The 21,916-nt window shown below is 49.0% G+C and overlaps 8 protein-coding genes across 8 annotated transcripts; 4 read left to right on the forward strand and 4 right to left on the reverse strand.

The window, feature by feature from the left end:
- Nucleotides 1-1,053: 1,053 nt before the first annotated feature.
- BJ212DRAFT_1384344 (uncharacterized protein) lies at nucleotides 1,054-4,378 on the reverse strand. Its single transcript, XM_041336763.1, has 5 exons — nucleotides 3,803-4,378; nucleotides 3,652-3,720; nucleotides 3,526-3,601; nucleotides 3,061-3,477; nucleotides 1,054-3,001 (listed from the first exon to the last, which is right to left on the reverse strand). Exons 1-5 carry the CDS (start codon nucleotides 4,324-4,326, stop codon nucleotides 1,514-1,516), a joined length of 2,574 nt encoding a protein of 857 aa, XP_041188536.1. The 5' UTR covers nucleotides 4,327-4,378; the 3' UTR covers nucleotides 1,054-1,513.
- Nucleotides 4,379-5,581: 1,203 nt separating this feature from the next.
- On the reverse strand, nucleotides 5,582-6,925 carry BJ212DRAFT_1303126 (uncharacterized protein; the record flags this gene model as incomplete). The annotated part of the gene is made up of 6 exons (XM_041333370.1): nucleotides 5,582-5,640; nucleotides 5,689-5,905; nucleotides 5,965-6,417; nucleotides 6,469-6,715; nucleotides 6,769-6,847; nucleotides 6,901-6,925. 6 exons carry the CDS (start codon nucleotides 6,923-6,925, stop codon nucleotides 5,582-5,584), a joined length of 1,080 nt encoding a protein of 359 aa, XP_041188537.1.
- Nucleotides 6,926-7,354: 429 nt separating this feature from the next.
- Nucleotides 7,355-8,147, forward strand: BJ212DRAFT_1449111 (Tim17/Tim22/Tim23/Pmp24 family-domain-containing protein; the record flags this gene model as incomplete). The annotated part of the gene is made up of 5 exons (XM_041338645.1): nucleotides 7,355-7,386; nucleotides 7,437-7,536; nucleotides 7,618-7,804; nucleotides 7,866-7,988; nucleotides 8,110-8,147. The coding sequence occupies 5 exons, from the start codon at nucleotides 7,355-7,357 to the stop codon at nucleotides 8,145-8,147; spliced, it is 480 nt and encodes a 159-aa protein (XP_041188538.1).
- Nucleotides 8,148-10,674: 2,527 nt separating this feature from the next.
- Nucleotides 10,675-14,074, forward strand: BJ212DRAFT_1485192 (uncharacterized protein; the record flags this gene model as incomplete). Its single annotated transcript, XM_041340938.1, has 8 exons — nucleotides 10,675-11,534; nucleotides 11,588-12,935; nucleotides 12,983-13,084; nucleotides 13,135-13,393; nucleotides 13,450-13,524; nucleotides 13,571-13,648; nucleotides 13,703-13,851; nucleotides 13,907-14,074. 8 exons carry the CDS (start codon nucleotides 10,675-10,677, stop codon nucleotides 14,072-14,074), a joined length of 3,039 nt encoding a protein of 1,012 aa, XP_041188539.1.
- Nucleotides 14,075-14,223: 149 nt separating this feature from the next.
- On the reverse strand, nucleotides 14,224-15,836 carry BJ212DRAFT_1467624 (uncharacterized protein; the record flags this gene model as incomplete). Its single annotated transcript, XM_041338986.1, has 2 exons — nucleotides 15,560-15,836; nucleotides 14,224-15,510 (listed from the first exon to the last, which is right to left on the reverse strand). The coding sequence occupies exons 1-2, from the start codon at nucleotides 15,749-15,751 to the stop codon at nucleotides 14,224-14,226; spliced, it is 1,479 nt and encodes a 492-aa protein (XP_041188540.1). The 5' UTR covers nucleotides 15,752-15,836.
- A 118-nt stretch (nucleotides 15,837-15,954) lies between these two features.
- BJ212DRAFT_1281091 (Rad9-domain-containing protein) lies at nucleotides 15,955-17,835 on the forward strand (the record flags this gene model as incomplete). Its single annotated transcript, XM_041331599.1, has 6 exons — nucleotides 15,955-15,988; nucleotides 16,038-16,249; nucleotides 16,305-16,464; nucleotides 16,515-16,745; nucleotides 16,799-16,905; nucleotides 16,963-17,835. 6 exons carry the CDS (start codon nucleotides 15,955-15,957, stop codon nucleotides 17,833-17,835), a joined length of 1,617 nt encoding a protein of 538 aa, XP_041188541.1.
- A 791-nt stretch (nucleotides 17,836-18,626) lies between these two features.
- On the forward strand, nucleotides 18,627-21,099 carry BJ212DRAFT_1281070 (ABC1 family-domain-containing protein; the record flags this gene model as incomplete). Its single annotated transcript, XM_041331597.1, has 13 exons — nucleotides 18,627-18,912; nucleotides 18,971-19,111; nucleotides 19,174-19,210; nucleotides 19,265-19,484; nucleotides 19,534-19,597; nucleotides 19,648-19,973; nucleotides 20,025-20,037; nucleotides 20,085-20,299; nucleotides 20,356-20,399; nucleotides 20,432-20,650; nucleotides 20,702-20,738; nucleotides 20,790-20,902; nucleotides 20,952-21,099. The coding sequence occupies 13 exons, from the start codon at nucleotides 18,627-18,629 to the stop codon at nucleotides 21,097-21,099; spliced, it is 1,863 nt and encodes a 620-aa protein (XP_041188542.1).
- A 77-nt stretch (nucleotides 21,100-21,176) lies between these two features.
- BJ212DRAFT_1485196 (transcriptional Coactivator p15-domain-containing protein) lies at nucleotides 21,177-21,812 on the reverse strand (the record flags this gene model as incomplete). Its single annotated transcript, XM_041340939.1, has 5 exons — nucleotides 21,177-21,233; nucleotides 21,284-21,375; nucleotides 21,426-21,546; nucleotides 21,601-21,675; nucleotides 21,720-21,812. 5 exons carry the CDS (start codon nucleotides 21,810-21,812, stop codon nucleotides 21,177-21,179), a joined length of 438 nt encoding a protein of 145 aa, XP_041188543.1.
- Between the last annotated feature and the right edge of the window lie 104 nt (nucleotides 21,813-21,916).

Below are 21,916 nucleotides of genomic sequence, written 5' to 3' on the forward strand. Positions count from 1 at the left end.
ATAGCGCCCTGTGGTGCCTGTTATGCAGATAGGACATTATGTCACTGTTTTCGGTAATAAAAATCAAATTTATCGTCCTTTGGACCCTATGTCGAACGACATGCTAAGCCCTATTCGAATGCGGGGGGATATCATACCACTTAACCATACCTACCTTCATGATACGAACTGTCACTGATCAGAAAATGACGGATAAGTCCGAGCAGGGATGCTCTGCGGTGACCTGGCCTTCATGCATGGAGCTATACCATTTCGCGAACCTGTGCTCAGGCCGCGTTACGCATCAAATAGTAATTGAATGGTCAACTGATATGATCCTAGAACTTACCCAAGTACTAATAGCCTGTCAAGTTGAACAAGTTGTAGGTGCAATTGGTCCCGGAGAACGTCTGGATTCTGGAACAATTGAGGGTACCTACTCTGACATGCCACTAGATATCAGCCTTCGGATCACGACCCCCAAAGGGCCTTTGATAACGATGCACTAATAACGCAAGTGATCTGATAATCTGATTGTCACGCGTGAGAAGGCCTATGATCATGGTATGTAGAGGATAGACTCGGAGTCGTGCTTGCTAGCTTGATACTTGTAAGTTGTCATGGCATCGATGAGTGAGTCGAGGCGATAATAATTGTTCTCGATGTCATGGTGTTTTTATCCTCGAGTTATCCGCGGCACACATCTCAAAATCAAAGCTCCACGAACCATCCCCGAGTTCCACATTCTTGAGTCACTGTCCAGTGTCAAGGGCCAACGAGTATTCTGCGGGCAGTAATAATTTGAGGTAAGTGCTGCGCAGTGTACTAGGCTTTTTGATCGCACACTTACTTGATGAGGCTCCAACCAACCAGCGCGCAGCATGAAATCATGACCGTCGCCGAACAGGCAGGTACTACCGTACAATGTAACCTTGTCTTGTAAGGTTATGCCAGGTCCGCTGTCACGGCCGGTCGTGAACAAATGACAAGAGTTGTCAAACAGTTCCAGGCTTTTCGCTAAATCTAAGACGGGTTCCTGCAGTCAACCCTTATAAGTATTCAGGCGCCTCAGTACCGAAGGCACTCAATGTTCCAAGCTCGTAATTTGAGTCTTTAACTAAGGTATTATACGGCAGCTTCGCCCAACACTATGTAGCAGGATAGCTATCGATGTTCTATGTCTAAACGTGAACAGAAAAAATCAGTATCGAACAACATGCCGAAGCCTGTATAATGTAAAATATAATCAGGTGTATCGCTGTCTATGCGAGGCAATGGAAAGTCGATTAATTAACTAAAAAACGATAGCGGTGGAAAGAGGGCAGCAGATGCGGAATCTCGTAAGATATAATGAATGGGGACAAATGGTTGAGCGAGGCAATTAGTTACAAGGGAGTAAAGCTAAGATGCCGACCAATTATAGGACGGAGATAAACGAGGCATGTTACAGAGGGAGAATGAAGCGATGGAAATGTGCAAAGCCAATTAGAGGGCAAGCGAAATAGTGCGTGAGCGGTCCAAAAAACGCCCCGGCCTATGCATACGCTCGATTCTTCAATAGCACAGCATACGCTCGGAGTTCACGGACGAGTGACTGGAGCTGCGGCGTACGGGGAGTGTCATCGAAGTCTATGAGTGAATCTACATCCATATCATCATCCCGCTTGTCATCACTATCCTCGCTCTGATCTTCGTTGCTGGACTCAGATTCATCGGCCTCGGATGACGAAACCATTTCCTCATTAGCTAAGAGTGAGGCGGCAAATTTTGAGGCTTTGCTAAGTTTATTGGAGGACGAATTAAAGGATGAAGCTGCAGTGGAAGTGGATGCTGACGCGTGGGTATTTGAAGATGAGATCACATGGGACGGCGATGCGGACGCTGCACGAGAAGGTAAGGCTGATACAGGTCGCGGTTTTGACTTTTCCGAGGAGCTGGAACGCGATTCAAGTCCAGCTTTCCGCTCGACCCACTCCGCAAGCTTGAAGATTTCTACGGGATCTGAGAAGGCGTACCATCTGGGACGTTCGGTCTTCGTCTTCTGTGGCTTCTTGCTCTTGTCCTCGTCCTCATCCGGTTCAGAATCAAGGTCGAACTCGAACTCGGAATCGTCTTCTGAGCAGCCCTCGTCCTTTGGCGGATCTATTCTCTCTTCGACACCTGGCCGCACGCCCCACACAGCTATGAACCAGTTCCATCGTTTGTGTGACGCACGTTCTAAAAGGGAGGGGGGATTCCATGGTGATCTCGACTTGGATTTATGGCTCTTGGTCTTGGCGCCTTCGTCCTGTCCCCCAACTTCGATATTGGAGGTAAGGTACTCGCGTGAAGTATCTCTCTCTCCTCGTCCTGGCGTCAGAGCCCAGTATACCCTGCCTTCTGAGTCCCGACCTAGTGGTATAATGCGTTGGGCGCAGGAGGATAAGGCGATGGTCAGGGCCATCTGGGGGGTCAGTGTATGCGTTGGTGTGCCTTCTAAGTCCCTCGCATCCTCGTCTCTTTCCTGAAAATCGACACTGCCTTTCTCCCTTTCCTTTTCCTTCTCCTTGGCACTGATGCCTCCTTTCCCCTTCGTCTTCTTGTCTTTGGCTTTCATATTCTTGGCCTTCTGCTCCTTCTCTGCTTTCTCCTTCTCCTTTCTCTCTTTCTCAGCCCGATCAAGAGTTCTCTTCATCTCTAAACATTCCCTCGTCAATTCTTTCGCGTCTTTTGCGCCTTCCTCTAATGCATCCCTGACCGCCTTTCCTTGAGATGCATGGTCTACGAGGACACTGACAACAGGTATGAGTTGGGAGGTGCGGACTACTTCAGGCCAGTCCGTTCCCTTGCACATCTCTTTAGCATGAGACGAAGTGCGAGCGGAACGGGTTCTAATGATGGGCGCGTTCTGAAGGAGGTGCTCAGGGGCGGGCGTGGGAGGCGGGAGAGCGAGGGAAGGAAGTGTGCTCAAGGTGCTTAGAGTATTGACAATCTTGAAGAGGAACGCCTGTTGATGGAGCGCATTGGCAGTTGTGGAGAGGATCTGTTAGGGGAACCAGAATAGTGAGTGGAAATGAGGGGACGGAGAAGACTGCAACACACCTTAGCGTCTACTTCTATCATGCCTAACAATGCAATGAGTAGTGCTTTCACGCATCCCTCTGAGACCCAAGGTTCTAGATCACCATCCTCTTCGTCGTCGTCGTCAAAATCTCGTTGAGAGCGGGAGAGAATCTCGAGCTCGTCGTGGTGTGAACGTGACAGGGGGAGGAAACGAAGTGCAAATTCACGGATGTAGATGCGGGCTTCTGCTCCCTGTAGGGAGAGATGAGTACGGACTGGTGTCCAAAGAGCTTTGGGAGGGGGTTTCGGGGCTGGAAGAGGTGCAGCAATGGGTATATGCGCGGAGTTCTTGGTGGATCTGGATTTGGAGTTACTGATTGCACTTGCAGTACGCTGGAGTGCGGATTTGGCTGTTCTCGACTTCTTCTCAGCGACAGGTTTACCTGCCATCGGGCCCTGTACACTCGTCAACATTAGGAGGTTGGGACTGATATAGACACATACAGCCGCAGTTGGATCTTGCATAAGAAGTTCTGCGGCTGACTGGAGCCCTGATTTACGCGCTGCGACGGTGAGGTTCCTATACGGAGATAAAATTAGTGAGGTCGTGGCGTAACGCGTGGTACGCACCCCGTGGGCTGAAGGCCCTTTGCCTTTCTGCAGTGAACGCAGTTACAGGTCTCCTCGCATCGGGGGCACCTGAACGAGCCCAAGCAAAGACGGAAAACCACGCATATAGTTAGTGCTAAGTGGAAATACGAACATTAGAGTCACTACACACTTGAAAAAGTACCCCCCGCCCGATACATGCCGTTTTTTCTCAGCTGCCGGGACAGTGCTGGTGGACAAGATGTCCTGAAGCGTAAGTCCATAGCGGTTCTTGAGACAGGGGCCGCAGTACTTGGTGTTGCACCGTCGCTTAGATTTCGCGTCTTCACGCGTGCATTGGATGGTAAGAACTGCATCGCGCTTCTTGCTACATTGATGACAATAAACAAAGCCGTTTGGGAAGTCGGAGGTAGCGTTCGAGAGGAGACGACGCGTAGCGGTTGGCTTGATAGCTGTAGTTTCGATCTTCAATTTCTTTACCGGCTTGTCGAGAGTTTCGTCCGATTTGCGTTTGGATGACTTGTTCATGATGGTGTTTTGAGAGATGGATGCACGCAACGCGTTTTCTTTGCGGCCGGATACAGTATGCGTGGTGTTGCTAGTAGCTGGTATACTAGGCTTATGCAACGCAGAAGAAGGAATTTCGACAAAGACTTGAGATATACGCCTTACGATCCCTTTTGGCTGGCCTGCCATTGATGATGATGATCGTGGTTCTATCGGAAAAGACGCGTACAATAAACAATTGTCTTTATTGCATTGGTCACGTGATTCCACTGGCACGGGTTTCTTTTGACAGAATGTGGAAACCAGTTAACACAATGCGATTTGACCAATTAAAGTACGGTGTCACTCTCGAGCTCTGCATAATGACCAGTGACATGACCGTAGGATATTATATCTACATCCCAAGTGATCTACTGGGGTCTGGTATCGTTGATTAGGCGCCGATATTAGGGTAAAGCAGCAGACATCGTCTAGTAGGATCCGCGTCATTATTTGCTCCCGACATTGATAGAAATTTGGATACTGGTATGGTAGTAGATGTAATTCCCCCGGATATAGCGTCTTCCCGCACAAAGATGAGATTGACACTTTGAGACTGGGACAAAGCTTATCGGTCATATACCGAAACTAGTCACTGAATGAAGGGTTGACTGGCGCGGGCCACAAGATGAGAAAACCAAGCAACGGACTGATAGTTAGTATCACTATATATTCTGCTCTTGTGGACCAACGGGGTGAGAATCTTCATGCGAGGAAGCATGTGGTTCCTATGTCTTATTAGTAAAGTGAACCGCTCACTGGCACAGTTTTGACTGTGCTCTTGACTCTCTGAATTGAGCGAATATCAGAGTTCAAATCCAGTGTGGTGAAGCTCCACTTGACACTCGTGCGACTCATCAAGTCTGCACTGGTTCATAGCACCATGCCCGTCCACCGAGTATTGTCAATGTTGGATCCCGTCGCATGCGGTAAACCAGCGCATCCGATGATGTTGCCAAGTCACCATCACTGGATAAGCTGACTTACTGCATCATACATGTCCGAGAGCAACATCGATAGGGGGCCATTGACAGGCGATATGAACAGAGGCAAGGGAAGGGCAGGCAAAATATGAGGGCACCACATATAGAAGGGGGAGGAGAAAAGAGATGCGAGGTGACTCTTTAGACCAGCGCCCTTATAAGGCAGCTCATAGGCCTGTGCTTCTCTAGCATAGAAGCGAAGGGGAGGATCTCCAAATGTACGTTGACAAAAGGCCCAGAAGCGTCAACGATGCACGTTACCTATAGTGGTATCATTCTGAAGTGAACCAAGGCTTAAAGCATGAGCCGCTGACAAGACATATATTCCACCTACAGTGAGTCAGCTTTACAGTTAATCGAATAAAAAACGTATTTCAATTCTTTCGATCTTTTAAAGCGTTTTGCGGTGTTGATCGTCATTTTTACACCTCCAACCAGTCCAAGAAGTCCAGCGTGAAGTAAGACAAGATCAGGGTAGCACCTGGACGAAATTATGTCACCACCGAAAAGCCAATACTGATGTTCTCACCTGCCCGGACCATACTCTCCGTGGTCTCGAATGCCATGGTTTTGAGATCGTAGACGCCCGCAGCAGCACCAGCATGAATCATCGCGAATTCCCCGCTGACTTGATAGCAAGCGAGGGGATGGTCCGGTGCGAGTTGTGCAGCATCCGATATGATGTCGAGATATGGAAGCGCAGGTTTCACCATGATGATATCTGCGCCTTCTACCATGTCTCGTTGCTAAAAAAAAACACAACGATCAGTAGCACGTTGGGTAAGAGACGGAGGGCAGGACTTACTATTGCACGCCGTGCGAGTCCCTTGGCAGTAGGTGGGAGTTGGTAGCATTTGCGGTCGCCAAATGATGGCGCGCTTCCAGCGGCATCGCGGAAGGGGCCGTACAGTGCGCTTGCGAACTTGGCTGAGTAACTCATAAGGGTGCATTTACTGGCTAAGTCAGCGTCAATGAGTGCCTGCTTGATGGCCTTGACACGCCCATCCATCATATCGCTGGGAGCTACGCAATGGGCGCCGGCCTTGGCGTAGCTGATAGACACTTCTGCGAGACGTAGGACAGATGGCTTGGTGTTGATGGTGCCATCAGCGTGGAGCAGACCGCAGTGCCCGTGTGAGGTGTACTCGCACAGACAGACATCGCAGGCGATGTACAATGATGGAAATAGGAGTCTGATCTTTTTGATAGCTTGGATGACGGGTCCAGATGGATCGTCTGCTGGGGTGCCACGGCCATCCTACAAGATCTATAAGGCCACCGGGCGCAGTTTCACTGGATGGAAGCTCACCTTTTCACAATTCAAAGGCACACCGAAGAGGATGACGCTTTTCAGTCCTTTCTTCACCAATGGGCCGAGGAAGGATTCGAGCTGGTTGACACCCCAGCGGCGTTGACCAGGCAGTGAAGATATAACGACGCTGGCATCTGGATCATCGGTGATGAAGATGGGATACATGAACATGGACTTTGTGAGCTGCCTGCGACCCTGCCATGAGCGCGACAGGGGGTGCTGGTATCCACCCTGGAGGATTGAACTGAGTGGAATCAGCGTCTTAGATGTGAGATTATTGAGAATGAACATACTCACGAGATATCCATGTCGTTGTGGTCGACGTCAAACGTTAGCAATTGGACTGCGGCTGAACTAGCGCGTTCGTCGTCTACGTCTACGTCGTGGTACGATATCACAATCAATTAATTCGCAGCCTCTGAAATTCACAGCTGGCATAGGTCACCGGTCGCATGGGAACTTTTATTCCAACAATTTCAGCCCCATATGTGATGATCTATACGTGTTTATTCTCTAGAATGCACTGGCTGATGAACCTTCCTATATATGCTTCACGAATCACGGGGACTCGAATGTGTTTGCGCATACGATTTCCTTCATCTTTGACGCCGTTTTCTTCCATCGCTTGCCATTACTTTTAGTCGAGGGTCACAGTTTGATTCTCGACAGAGAGCGATAACAACCAGCAACAACAATCCTGAGCATGAACTTGAAAGAATAGATCGTGGAAAGGACTCAACGTCAACTGGTAGTCGGTGGCTGTGACGAATGTCGTGGGAATGAAATTTATCCTGACGAGCTGTCACGCCGTCCCCTCAGCTAGCTCGCTACTTCCATAATCCATTTGCTCCCTTCCCCCTCCGCTCCCTTTTGACCCTTCACTATGTCTCATGCTGACCACACAAGAGATCCATGGTGCGTAATAAATCAATTATTTGGCCAGTCCAGGTGATGATTTTGTCAAGTCCATGGGTCATATTGAATGACTTTGGAGGCGCATTTGCTATGGGCGCTGTCGGTGGCGGTATATGGCACGGTATCAAGGGCGCACGAAACTCCCCTAGGGTTAGTTCTCCGTCTTACTCTCATATCTCGTTCTCTTCCTAGTCCAACCGGAACAAACGTCACTGACGTGGACACTCACAGGGTGAACGTTTGGTCGGTGCCATATCTACAATCAAAGCACGTGCCCCAGTCACAGGTGGCAACTTCGGCGTTTGGGGAGGCATGTTTTCCACTTTTGATTGTGCCGTGAAAGGTTGGCGGCAAAAAGAGGATGCTTGGAACGCTATTATTTCGGGTTTCATGACGGGTGGATGTTTGGCCGCACGAAGTGAGTTTCCCCTCGTCTTTACTCCTTTCTTTATTTCTGACTCCAATGCGTCGGGTGTCAGGTGGCCCAAAATCAGCTTTAGGATCTGCAATTGCGTGTGGTATCCTCTTAGGTGTGTTCGAAGGCGTCGGTGTCCTTCTCTCTCGCGTGTTCAGCGAGGGTACACGACCACAGCTTCCGCAATGTACGTTTTCTCGTCTGACTTTGTTTCGTTGACTGACCATTTTCACTTACCTCACTCGTTTTTCACCTCCCGGCCATGCTTTCTCCTCGTTTCCCATGCGACTTTTGTGTCACGTTCACAGTACCAGATACTATCCAGTCACAGCCCTCAGGACACTAGCTCCATACCTGCCTCGCAATCTATATTACAATAGATGTCTCCCTCTGCCCTACGGCCCACTTACCCTCCTCATTGTATATTCGCACTGCAATGCAATGCATAGTACTGAATCTACTAATCGTCAGACTTGGTATGACTTATCGCCATCGAGCTCTTCCAGTCTCGAGACTCTTAGAATCTTGTGACTGCTATATCGATCTTGCAAATTCGTGTAGGAAACTCGTACACGAGAAGGACACTTACTACCTGGATCGTGCTCTTGGCCAAGCTCTCATGTGAGTTGATATGCTCCCGTGACACTGATCTGGATTCTACTCTCCCAAGCGCTACAAACGCAAACACTAGAACTTCTCCCTTGGGTTCAGGCACCTGTCACGACAGCCGTTTGCTACGACTGAAATCCATCAAACTATACGCGGCGTCTGAGTTCGCCTTCCGTGAGCTCACACCCCGCACTGTCCTGTCCACATCATCTCCCTGGTCATATCCATCTTTGTCTTATGCAGTAATATGAAGAACGATACATGCTAATCTAAGGGACACCAGTCACTGATGCGCTTCAAGTTTGCAAATGCCCTGACGTGGGAATATATCCCCCGCCAGTCCGCCATTCCCGCCGGCCATTTTATCCCGTAACTCGGTGAGTGAATTGACTTTGGAAACGAGCGTGATAATGACCAGCATCTATCATTCATCCTCTAGTCTAATTTGAATATCCTTATCCTCCTTCTGAGGCCGCAGCTTCTCTCCACAACCCTCAGACAGACATGAGGTTGATCAGCATACAAATTGTTGTCCGCAATCGGCCCAGGGACCGCATTCGCAGGGCGATATGTTGTTCCACGCCAGGTTGCCGAATGGGACAGACTGTGCTTCACAAGGTCACGGCGGTGGCAATCTAGTGGTATTACAGATATCAAGCGTTCGAAGGGGGATTTCAGGTGGATAGGTTCTTCCTTCGCCAATATCCAGTATGATTCAGTATATAAGCGTCTTCCTACCGTCCCCTTCAGATTGATTTAGTTGCCGTCGCTGCTACTTCAGAAGATGGAGAATGACTTCACATATATCATGACGAACCAATATCGACAGCAGCTCTCTTCCAAAACCTCAAGGGCCTCGGTCTCGCCTACAGACACTCGAAGAGTGTTGCGGCCGAACACACGTATCCAATTAGAGTCCAGAAAATACCAACAAAGTAGCCAGGGTGGGGGGAGGAACTCGGAGGGTAGGGAAGTTTGGAGGGTCCAACAGTTTAGTTACAAATTCTTGTCTCAAAAACAAACTAGGATGGAGGATTGGGCAGGTACTATTAGTATTGTGTCGTCACGGTCACGATGTAAATTCTGCCAATATTAATGGCAATATTATGTAATTTAATTGCCAGCAGAGGCAGAAGTCGGATTTGTCCTACGAGCATGTTTGACAAATATTCGTGTTTGAGCCTCCATGCACGCTCAAATGTCTTCAAAAAGCCCAAGGGTTGTCAGCCCTACTCGAAAAATCATCACCGACCTTATTTTTACGAATGAAACTACTGTTCGACGTCTATAGAAGGCCGTGACGATAAACATTATAAGCATAGTATTCTTGATTGGAATGCTTGCCTTACGACTCCGGATCACCCTCGCACAGTCTCCACCAAGAACGGCAATCAAGCCCTACTACATACTTCTACCTATCGTGGGCACAGATTCTGCTTCATTCCCATCAACTTCAGGAGGTACAGTTAAAGCTCCACAGAAACGGAAGAACCTCTTAATTACACAATGGACCGATCCTACAACCGACATTCCAACATACCACCCTACAAAAATTATACTTAACCCGGTCTAGTGTGGCGGCCCAAATGCTGAGGTTGTCGCTCGCATCATCTTCCCCATCCTCCCTCGCATTGATTCAGTTATAAACGGGCGACACACCTGGAACGTCAAGATGCTCTTCCAGAAAAGTGGGACGAGGTTGACAGACATCTCGACTCTCTTAAATCTTCTGCGGGTTTGGCTGTCATATCACAGGAGCAATTGCGGAATCCCGAGTGTAGGATACAGCACTGTAAGTGCTCGAGTCTGTCCTCTAGAGTCTGTAGCTCAAAACGCACTATGTTTTAGCGCTGAACTACATGATAACGCACTTGTGTTAGGTGTGATTTGTAACACCTTCTCGACTAATACTGAGACCGTTGTGATAGTACTAGTGACTCGGAGCTGCTGTCAATTGGTGTGCAACTTGAGCCGCGGTGGTGGGTATTGATAATAATTGATGCCGTCACTAGAAGATAGTGGTTTACCTCTGAGTTATGAGTTATCCGCAGAGGACGTTAATTGATTGTGTATCAGACTTGGGGCCACGATAGTACATGCTTCCCATGTTGAGCAGTGTGTGCATGTTATTATGAAACGGCCTGGCCCCCTTCTGGCCACTACTTGTTCAGCGTTTGAGTCACGGTTTGTAATGCCCAGTGTTGCGTCGGCGCCTTCTCGAATCCTCAATGCACATACCAACGGTGGCCTGGACTAGCACAGCTATGGAATCTACAAACCCAGCACCGATGAGGCGTAGCTTTGGTACAACTGTCGCTGGCCCAAGGAGAATGGATGCAGGTAGCCTGCCTGTTCTCAACCATGATCAATCATACCGCGTCGATGCAGAACAACATTACTTCTCCACTTCTCACGACCACCCGACTGTTCAGCGACGTCAGTCAGCCAAGCAACTCATCGACAGATACGAGTCCATTTCGCGAGTGGGACCATCAACCGCTCGTATGCCACCAAGCGCAGCCCGTTTTCATGGTTTATCATCTCGCTCCGTTGGCAAGGGCAAGAGAAGGTCTCTAAGTGCCTCACTGCGCAATTTCCTGTCCGTCTTCCAGAAGGGAAGGAAAGGAAAGGACGGAGATGACCAAGAAGAAGACGTTCCTACAGTTGTGGTCGACGCACCGAGCATGGCTCAGATCCCTTCAATGTACACCGAGAGTGCTCCCCTCCCTCATGATACGGGTGCTGTGGTCCTGTCAGCTGGTAAAGTCTCTGCACTCCGACACTCTGGTGCGCTGTTATATCTTTCCATGTCATCATCCTCCACTACTTCGCCCATCCTGCCCGTCTGGACGTCCTGCAATGTCACCTTGCATACCCCGCATATACTCATAACATGGTATACTGTTCACGGCAATCCTTCGACTCATGTCCTTCCACTAGATGGTTGCACTGATGTCCGTTCTGTCTCTCTGAACCGACTGGATCTTGATGAGAAGGCTCTTCTTCCGACCCAAACAGACCATTCCGAGCCGAAGGTGTTCGAGCTTCTGTTCGAGGACCGTCGAAGAGAAAAATTTGCGGCATCATCGAGTCAAGAACGGGCACGGTGGGTCAGCGCTATATGGTATGGCGATGACACACAATTAGCGATACAAATTGATACGACAACTTTTACAGGGATACATTACTTCAAAGACAGTCGCAAGGGATAACACGCGTACAGGCGTTAACGATACAGACAAACTTGCAGCGTAAAAGTCAAGACTACTTGCAGCCTCCGTCAGCATCGGAGTATACTTCCTCCGAATACACTTCGTCTAGTGATGTTGAATCCGAGACCTCGCTGACGACGGAGCAGTCCCTTCCTCCGACGCCGAGCAGTAAATCAGCCCTGTCTACACAGTCTCCAGCTCGTTTCAGTCTACACGACTCACCACACAATCGTTCTCCCATGTCACTCTTGCCTCCACGCCCTCCGTCACAATTATCACCATGGAGTCCTAGTCCTAAGAGTCCCTCCATTGCTAAACTCGGACACCTTTCCGTTGTCACACAACGGTTGGCGCAGATCGACCAAACAAGTTCGCCAGGATCAGCGAGTAGTGACTCTATCTTGCCGCACTTACGGGGTGCTCAGACCATCCGGCCTACGCGTGCTCGCCGTGCGTTTGCGGAAATCCATAAGATCAAAGACGAAGGCTTTTCGAGCGACTCGCCGTTAAGCAGTGGTGGACCCAGCCCGCAACCGAGATCACCGGCATCCATCGAAACATACTCTTCGCGGTCAAGGAGTGCTTTCGTTCGTAGTGGGACGTCTCTAACACCTGCTCCGACTCTTCTTGAGACTCCGCGAGTTATCGTGGATGGATTACCGGTTCGATCTCCCTCGCCATCTACAGTAGACAAGCCTGGTCTGCAGGTGGCGCCCATTACGGACCTGATCAAGGAGGGCGAAGCAATGACTTTTGATCAAACGACAGGTATCAGGGAACAAATAGCTGCGTTACAACGCGATATCCAGCACCTTCCCAGCGAGCTGGCACCCTTGTTGGCTGATACCACACGCCAATCTTCCACCGAGGCTAAGGAAGCTATTATTTCTACGATACAAACCTTGGTTGCCAGGGTAGAGGAGATTCAGCAGCAGGACTCCTCCAGCACTATCCAGCTGCAGGGAAACTCCATTATGAAGATCCTGGACGTCATGCAGACGCAGTTGAAGTCGAGTCTTCCTCGTGTCCTCGAAAAACTCGATGCGATCCATGACAATCAAGAGCGAGAAATGTCGACGTCACGCGCGAGGATCGCCATGAACAATCTGGGACCCCCTCTCTCTACACCGACTCCGCCAGCGGAAGGTCCAACGCCCTGTCTGGATGTGGATCTCTCGGACATATATGCAAAGCTGGATGAGCTAGCCTTACTTTACAAGACTGGTAACACCCCGTTGAGCCCCACTCTGGGACACCCCCGCGAAAATGCTGAAACTCCAGAGAAGCTAGCGCATGAATTGTTAGACGACAAGGTTCGATTTTTTCAATCACGCGGTTTCATTGGCTGAACTTCCACAAGCTGAAAGCCGTTCTGGATTACCTGAACGCGGACGAAGAACAAAAAAAAGTGCAGCTCGAACAGCAGGCCGACAGCGTCCGCTACCTGAACGAACTAAACTCGGTTAGGTCCAGAGCGTAAAGTGCACACTGCTACTGACAAGTTTCCATCAGTGGCTGGACGCGTTTGTCAACAAAGGCACCACGCAGATACAGGCCGTCGCAACTGGTGTTGAACAAATTTGTAAACAACTGGGTATCAGCACATCCGAAGAGCTTCGAAGCACCAGCCTGAGTGGACAGGTGCAACAACTACTAGAGGCGGCGCGGAGTCGAGTGCACAATGAAGATGACTTGCGATCCACAGTCCATGAATTGATCCAGGTCGTTCAAGAACATCTCACTCATGGAAATGAGCAACGCAAAGCACTCGGTTTGTTTGTTGAGTCTTCTTTGTGGCGTCAGTGATCAAATGATGATATATCTTAGTGACGGACTCGGTAATGGAAATTATCAATCGCCAAAGAGCAGACCAGGAGCAAATGCTGCGAGCGTTGTCGAGCGGTAAGTGGTTTCTTTTACTCAGAAGAACTTGGCTGACACATGCTAGAACTGACGGAGGAGATCCGAGGGGAACGACTGCGATTCGTGGAAGCGATGAAAGAAGCCACAGCAATTAATGTGCAAGGTGCGTTTGCCCTATGTCCTCATGTTCCTTCATTAACGGCGTTCTGATGAGCAGCTCACGTTGAACATTTCAAGGCTGAGTTGGGTCGCGAAGTTGCAGTAATGACACAAGACGTTGGAAGGCTGCACAAAGAGAAGCAAGCGATCGAACAGCAAATTGCAGACCTATTCGCATTCTACTCCAAGCAAAAGCAGGAATCCGAGGTGCGTCTCCTCGATCTCCTTTTGGCTTGGTAATTTATTGTTTTTGAAATTGCAGGCTCCCTATCGGCGTGTCCCTCCAAGGTCTTCGGGCCCTCAAAATGTTCAGAATATAGCTGGCTCGGAATTACCGCAACGACGTCCGTTACCCAGCCCTGAAAACCACGGTGTTGATGATATTAGGTTTCAAAGGCGTGATCCTCGGACTAGAATCAGAGCTGAGTAACCGGGGTATTAAGATGGATATGGGAGTGGAGAACAGCGATTTATGTAGTACAGTGGTCTATGCGGAGACAAGCGAGCGTTTGATGGATATGCCAATAAAAATTAGTAATGTTAAGCCCTCACTTAGGCACCGCCGACACGATTATCGGATCACGGCCGCGCGCGCGAGGGAGCGATAAACGGCAGGGCCTCATCCCAGCTCATTCTCTCCCGCTCCTTTCCCAGGGCTTCGCCCCTGCGAACTTCCTCGGCGTCAATGACTTTCCAGTCATCATATTGTGTGACTATGCCGTCTTTAATTCCGTGAACAATTTCTGATGGTAATGCATCAAGATCTGGATGACGATTGAGCAGTTCATCTGGTGCCATCCCCATTTCTGGCAGGGGTGGTGTGGGAATTGTTACTGATTCTGATGACGGTACTATGTCAGAGAGAATAGTGCTTGCGACCGCATATGCATCGATCATAGTTGAGGCAAGCACACCCTTCGCACCATTGGCTGCCCATCCGGAAGCATATACATTTTTCAAGGCTGAACCCTCGGAAGAAGTAATACGCCCTGCGGATGAACGAAGGTGACGGAGGGCAGGATCAAAGAAAGCCGACTCTGGGTCTGCGTAAAATCCGAGGGAGGTGACGACGAGAGAAGTAGGAAGAGTCGATGTCTCGCCAGTAGGCACTGCACGAGAAGTGGCAGGATCAAGACGGGTGTGAGCGAGGGTAAGATTCGCCATGTCTAACACTGAAGCACTTGATGGAGGAGTGAGACTAGCAGGAGAGCGGTAAAAATGGAGCGACCAGGATTTGAGCGTCGATCCTGGTAGATTCTTGGATCCTTTCTGAAGTAGCTCGAGTGTGCGCCGCTGCTGGCGTGTTAATGTGACACCTGATGGGGGTGTAAGCAAAGCGGGATCAATGGGAATCATCGATGCCTCTGGGAGATTGATCATCTCCCGAAGCTCTTTAGTAGTGAACGCAGCCTCCAGGGGTCCCCGCCTTCCAACTATGGAGACGTGCTTGACGGTAGAGCGGGAGAGAACTTCGAGAACATGCTCTGGTACATCATATTGACGAAGTACAGAGGGGGAAGTCAGAAGAATACGTGCAATGTCCAGTGACACGTTTCCCTGTCCAATTAATGTGAGGTGTGATATCTTGTCAAACGCGGGGGGTGGTGGCTGGGATGGGTGTTGTGTATACCAATGGACCAGTGACAGAGCAGGTATGCACCAAGCAGACGGAGGGATTGCAGGGTGCTGGGTGGGCATAGTACATCCCGTCGAGAACAGTAAGTGGGAGTAGTTGTTGAGTATGGAAGTCAGGGGCAAATGAAGCGCGTGAGGAATAGAATGGAGGGGCGTGCTTCCGACATTCACATTTCCGAAGAAACGGAAACGTGGGTCAGTTGCGGTCACGTCGAATTTGTTCGTGCAATTCTAAGAGTCTCCTCAGTGATTAGTGATAGATGAAGAAATCAAAACTTACCTTGACCTCTGGATGATCTGGTGCAACGCCATAGCGCACGAGGCCATGAGGTGCCCACAGTCGATCGTACATGTGCACCCTTAGTGACGGGGACATTGGATCCCTCAGTGGAAGAAGAGAGAGCAGGCGCGAGGCTACATAAAATGCAGATGGCCCTCCACCGATTATAGCTAATTTCACCGGAGGCGGCATGGTGCAGAAGACCAAGTGCCGAGCAGTTCGCGAGCCTGAAAAAAAAAGATGATGAGCGTTTGATGAGCGTGAGTGTGAACGACGCCGACCGTGGCGGCCTGACTGACGTGGCGCGTAGGCCGCATAGTCACGGACTCACGGTAGCACCTCGAATTGCTGAATTGGCTGAGTGTACCGGCACTTCTTGACTTCGGCTGTGATTCATGCAAGCGACACTCAGTGTTGCCGCTCTCAAACGTTTGCTCCAACCTTGATATTGCATTTTACGGAGCTCACTCGGTTCCAGCGTTCATTAGGGCACTAACATGTCTGTCAAGATATGGCGACGATGTTGTCATATCTGCAAACCCAGAACACCTCTCTTTAAGCGCGACTAATTCCTCACTTTCTGCATACTGTTGCTTCAAGTACGGGCGCAGGTTCTTTTCCAGATATAATTTCAGAGATGGCGTGGCACAAGACGGTGCCCAAGACGTGAAAGGACAGCTGCTCGCTAAGGTATGTCTGCTCTGTTACCTCACTGCGTTCCGTGACAGACCGTTTGAAAACATAGACATTTCTTTCCATTATTAAACATAGAACTATCGAGAAGACAATGGAACGCTGCGAATTTATAATCGTCGAAGCAACAGATCTATACGACCAGAATGAGCCAGACGAGGACCGGGACACATTAGAGAGCAGATTGATCATTCGACTGCACTGTAAACATGGTATGCACGAAACCCATTCCACGTGCACAGACATGTAAAAGTCTCCGCAGGAATCGTAAAGACTCACCGACTGCCTCTCTTGATCCCTACATCATCACTTTCACCGGGTTCCTCAGACCCTTCGACTGAATCCCGTCTTACAATAGGTCCACGCGCAATAAAAGACATAACAGAGCACTTCCCGAATGCTCGAGGAGCGAAAAGTGATCCTCAACTTGTATGGACCTTTGGAGACACGGAGGTTGAGGTTAAGAGCCTTGAATCTTCTATCGACACTAGAGGTGGGAATGCCTAGTCCAGACGGTGGATTACTCATATCTGTCCCCCAAACCAGGTAAAGCTCAATTATCAACAGAGCTGACAATCAGCGCGGATGAGTTCGATGTCTATGACGTCTATGCAACCCCAACCACAATCTCTTTTCACTTGCGAGAGTTTAATGTATGTGACCACAGCTAATGTCCACTGCTACAGTCTCTGACTTCTTTGATCTGATAGGCCACAATTACTTTTGCGGAATCTATGGGTCTCTGCCTAGATCTACGCTTCACGGATCCTGCGGCCCCTCTCTTCATCGACGTCGAAAGCGACGAGTTAGAATGTCTTTTTGTCATATCTACCTCGCAACACGGTGGTTCAGCCGCACCCCCACCCTCAAACTCTACTCTACTCAGCGCACGCAAACGTCCTTCTCCGAACGATGATGGGGAAGGCAGTTCGAGACAGCGAAGCGAAACGCCGAGGATCAAGAAATCAATGAAAGCTGTGCAGCGTATGGATACGCGTACACCTGACGTAACTTCTACTTCAAAAGCCCAAAGCGATGTACGATCAATGCCACCACCATCTTATATTCCTCAACACACGCCAGGCTCTCCGCGAAATCAGACGCCGCCTCATCCCTCGCCGTCTTGGAATCTCCCGCCAGATCCATCCCATGGGGTTACGGTGCAACCCGAACCTCTTTTCTACCCTCAGTCCTCTCAGTTACTGTCGGATGGGCCAAGTGGGAGCCCTGAAGTTGGTCGAGCTAAAGCACGGGATCGAACTCCGTTATTTTATCCCCTTTCACAACTCTCTCAGGCAGACAAGGAGGTAATACGCGCATCTGGTTTGGGTATCGAGGACATGAACCAGGATGAACTAGAGGCAATGCTCGAAGGAGAGGGCGAAGAAGTTGACTTTGAGTTTGCGGCGTCTCAGAATCTTACCAACGTGGAAGATGGAGATTCGATTATGCTTTCTGCGGATGATGATCATGAAAGCTTCGAACTTGTTGAAGGAATTGACACTGTGCTTGGGCCAACACAAGACGACGTTGGAGGCAGGAAGAAGGTACGTTTTGTCATCCTATGGAGAGCTGAGTGCTAATCTATTGTCTACCTTAGACATTTCAGCCTCTGTTTGAAGATTGATCTGGACACAAATAGCATGTCAGGATTTTGTTCACCCTCTACTGTCGTGTTTACTTCCCTTTAGTGGGAGAGAGTTCTGTAGACAATTGATGCCAATGTCTGTCGTTCCATGTGTGGAAATCACTTTTCCCATTAGTTACTGGGTCCCGTGTCTCTTGTTTGAATCAAAGTGCGAAAATAGGTGAACGTTCTCCCCGTCATACTTATGTACGACTATGATCGTGTATTTAAATTTACCGCAGACGGTCCACGGTGCATGTTTTTCACAAAACACCCCCCTGTTGTCTGTCGTCTGCACGGTGTAAGTTACCCAAATCCGACTTTCGTGTGTCAAAAGTACTGGACTCTTACTTGCCTGAGGCTGCGAAGTTCTTGTCACGGTGAGCATATCGGCTGGCCAACTCGAAGGAACGAGGCCAAGCCGATTGCCATGATTGGCGATCTTGTAAGATGCTGGATAGTGAACGTGATGACATGTCCGTTCTGTACCAGTACTACGAGACCAATTGCAATGGAAGGGACAGTATAACCCATGTGCATGATGTATTGGTGCACAATCTTTGATCAAACTAATAAATTGATCTTGTCCGGGCCTGGCGTGTGCGGGCACCGTTATCAACGCAATAATAAGTAGTGCAGTATACGCAGCCGATGAGTATACGGTTATGTGCCCGAGCCGAATTACGAAAAGTTTTATGTAGCCTTCAAACTGCCCGAGCCCGATCATGTTGCTGCCAGACCATCAACATGCACATTATCCTGAAATTCCGTGGACCACCTATAAGCTGGCACAGCTCACGTTCATTCATTCCCTCGCAAAAGTCGTTCGTTCGTCATAATAATACTGACCTATATAAGCGCCTGGCCTCGTCCGACGCGCCCCAAGCTCTACCAAAGCGTCTTCGGGGAAAGGCGTGGCTTCGGTATTCGGCAACGCTTCTAGCGCTCACTGGTGCAGGGTACTATGCATATGAGAATCACCAGCCCTCCCGGCATGCTGTATTGGCGACTTTACGGTGCTCGCGACTTGCGCGTAAGGTTTTATGGCGACAAATCGATGTTTTACTACAACACTTAATAATAACGCGCAGAGGCTGCAATATCCGGAGCAATTGATTACAAGCGTACTCTTGCGCGCACCTATGCTTCTGAGGAAGACAGACTTGAAGCAGTCTCCCAATGTCATATTCGGAGCGCTACGAAGGTGCGGGATGCTCTGTTGGTTAATGGAGGTTTGTTCCAATGCGCTGGTTGCGCCATGGACCTCATAGCTAAAATGATAAATTTCATTCAGGCATCTATATCAAACTGGGACAACATGTCGCATCATTGTACGTTCGTCTTTACGTCGATATACCTCGCAGATTCTAATCATTTGAGGAAAGAATTGTACTACCAAGGGAATGGACCAGTACCATGGCCCCGCTCCAGGACAGGTGTGACGCCACTCCATATGAGGATGTTGCAGCACTGTTCCTATCAGATATGGGACAACCTATAAGCGAGCTTTTTGACAATTTCGACCCGGTTCCTATTGGTGTTGCAAGTTTGGCTCAGGTTCATGTGGGATATCATAAGCCATCAGGCAAAAAGGTTGCAGTGAAGGTGCGTTCTGAAAAGTTGTACTGGTTTGAGACGTTTACCTTGGTTGAAGGTTCAACATCCTCACCTGGTCGAGTTCTTCAACATCGACATGAACATGGTCCAGTCTACTTTGGGTATGCGTGTTCGGTCCCTAGAACCCAGCGCCACTCACAGTTTGCTATAGGCTGGATCAAGTACTGGTTCCCGGAATTTGAATTTACCTGGTTGGGTGAGGACATGCAGGAGAACCTCCCGAAAGAAATGGATTTTGTGCATGAAGCCCACAATACGGCTCATGCGATTGCTGATTTTGACAATGTCAAAACGTCATTATACATACCCGAGGTCATATTTGCGAACAAACGAGTTCTCATCATGGAATATATTCAAGGAGGCCGCGTAGACGACCTTGCATACCTTGCAAAGCATAACATTGACAGGAATAAAGTCGCGCTAGAGCTTACGCGAATCTTCAATCGAATGGTGTTTATGAACGGGTGGTTCCATGCGGTGAGGTGTTTTACAAACAGCTAAAGCAGGTCTGATTCGAGTTTCCTACAGGATCCCCATCCTGGTAAATGAGTTTCCTTCTATGCGTTTAGCTTGACTGACGCAGTACAGGTAACTTGTTGATACGACCTGCTTCTAAATCATCCAAGTCGCCCTATAATTTTGAGATCGCACTCTTGGACCATGGACTGTATTTTGATCTTGAACGGGAACTTCGCGTGAACTACAGCAGGTTGTGGCTGTCGCTCATTGCTGGCTCGTCGCCAATTGTCGACGCTGACCGTCGGAAGTATGCAGAATTGGTCGGGAACATCACATCTGATTTGGTAAGGGTTTGGTTTTTTTGGTGGAGCAAAGCATGTCATGATGTGTTTATCAATAGTATCCTGTTTTCGAGGCAGCAATGACTGGCAAGCCCCTGCGCTGGTGGATATTCCTCTATTGACTGTTTTCATTAGGCCGGCTGGCACCGATGGTATAATTGAAGCAGATGACGGACCCAAGAGCACCATCTCGCGAGCCACAGGCATGCCTGACATGGCTTCTCAGACTGAGGAGAAAATGGAACTCGATCGTAATACTGCTGCCCAAGGGGACATATTGGTATCCGTACTCGATGTCCTGCGCCGACTGCCTAGGCGCGTTGTGATGATCTTGAAGCTCAATGACCTGGCGAGGTAGGTAGTATCACATTCTTGAAATTTGCTGCTAATCAACCACTTCCGCAGGCACTTGGATCATTCACTGGCAACAACTCATTCGAGTGTCGGTATTATTTTTTACTTCTTGGCTTAATCTCAACGCGCAGATAATTAGGTCAGGATATTCCTCATAACGTCAAAGTACTGTATGAAGGCAGTATGGCAAGATGAGAAAAACCGCTTCCGTGAGGGCGGACTCGGGTTTGGATCCTTCTTGGGCAGCGCTTGGTGCGTTGAATCCTCTGCTTTGACCACACACACTTGATTGCACCTGCAGGGCGTTCGCAACTGGATATTCCAAAATTACACTCATCGAGTTCATGATGGATTGGCAAGCTTCGCTGGTTAAGTCGAGCGCGTGGTTACGTGGGTTTTATTCAAGAGGATTAGCGGGAGCGCACGATGCGGCAGCCGGTCTCTACTAGTTACATTTTATGGTGCACATACAATTAGAAGGTCATTACCGTCATGACAGATAGAGTTTTAGATGTTATGTTATTTCTTACTTGTTAGCAAAGAAAGAGTCGATGGTGTTGATGCTCTTTTTCAGACAAGCCCACTTGAGAGGTGTTACTTGGGATACCCTAAACATACAATCGGTGGACTAACCTGTTCCTGATTCAAGCAGATGCCTTTCTTTCCTGGTTTTTCGTCCTCCTTGTCTTTACCATAAAATTCACGAATATCGACAAGAATCTTGCCTGCTTTTTATTAGCAACATGGTTATATGTAGACACAAATTGTTGTTCACCTTTGAACTCACGGACGGTTACACGTTTCTTTTGGCCCAGCTGAACATATTTTTCACCTTCAGGACTGGTGAAGACCTCCACATCGTTGTCATGGGTTGACTTTTTATTCGAGCCTGGAGACTGACCAGTGGCGGAATCAGGGGTTTAAGTACAGTGATTGCAAAGAACGCGCACTTGGCTGGCTGAAGAACCAATTTTTGGCTTCTTGATAGTTAAAGGCTCCTCGGTTGCCTTTGGAGTTCGCTTTTTCTGTGTTGGAGTTGTTGATGAGCATGACATCACAAACACGGTACTTGGCTTGCCTTAGTTTCGGTTTTTGGCTGATCATCCTCCGAGTGCTCATAGTCTTCGTGTTCGTCGTCACTGGGGCTCTTGCGCTTTGGCATGAACGTGTTAGACAGTGTTCAAGTGATAGATTGTTCGGAAATATTCTGCTTAGCTTGCTAGAACACGTTGTTGAATTTCAAGTTGTACATAAAGTCGGATGTGG

Source organism: Suillus subaureus (genome assembly GCF_016647635.1).
Source record: "Suillus subaureus strain MN1 chromosome Unknown BJ212scaffold_39, whole genome shotgun sequence".
Taxonomy (NCBI): Eukaryota; Fungi; Basidiomycota; class Agaricomycetes; order Boletales; family Suillaceae; genus Suillus; species Suillus subaureus.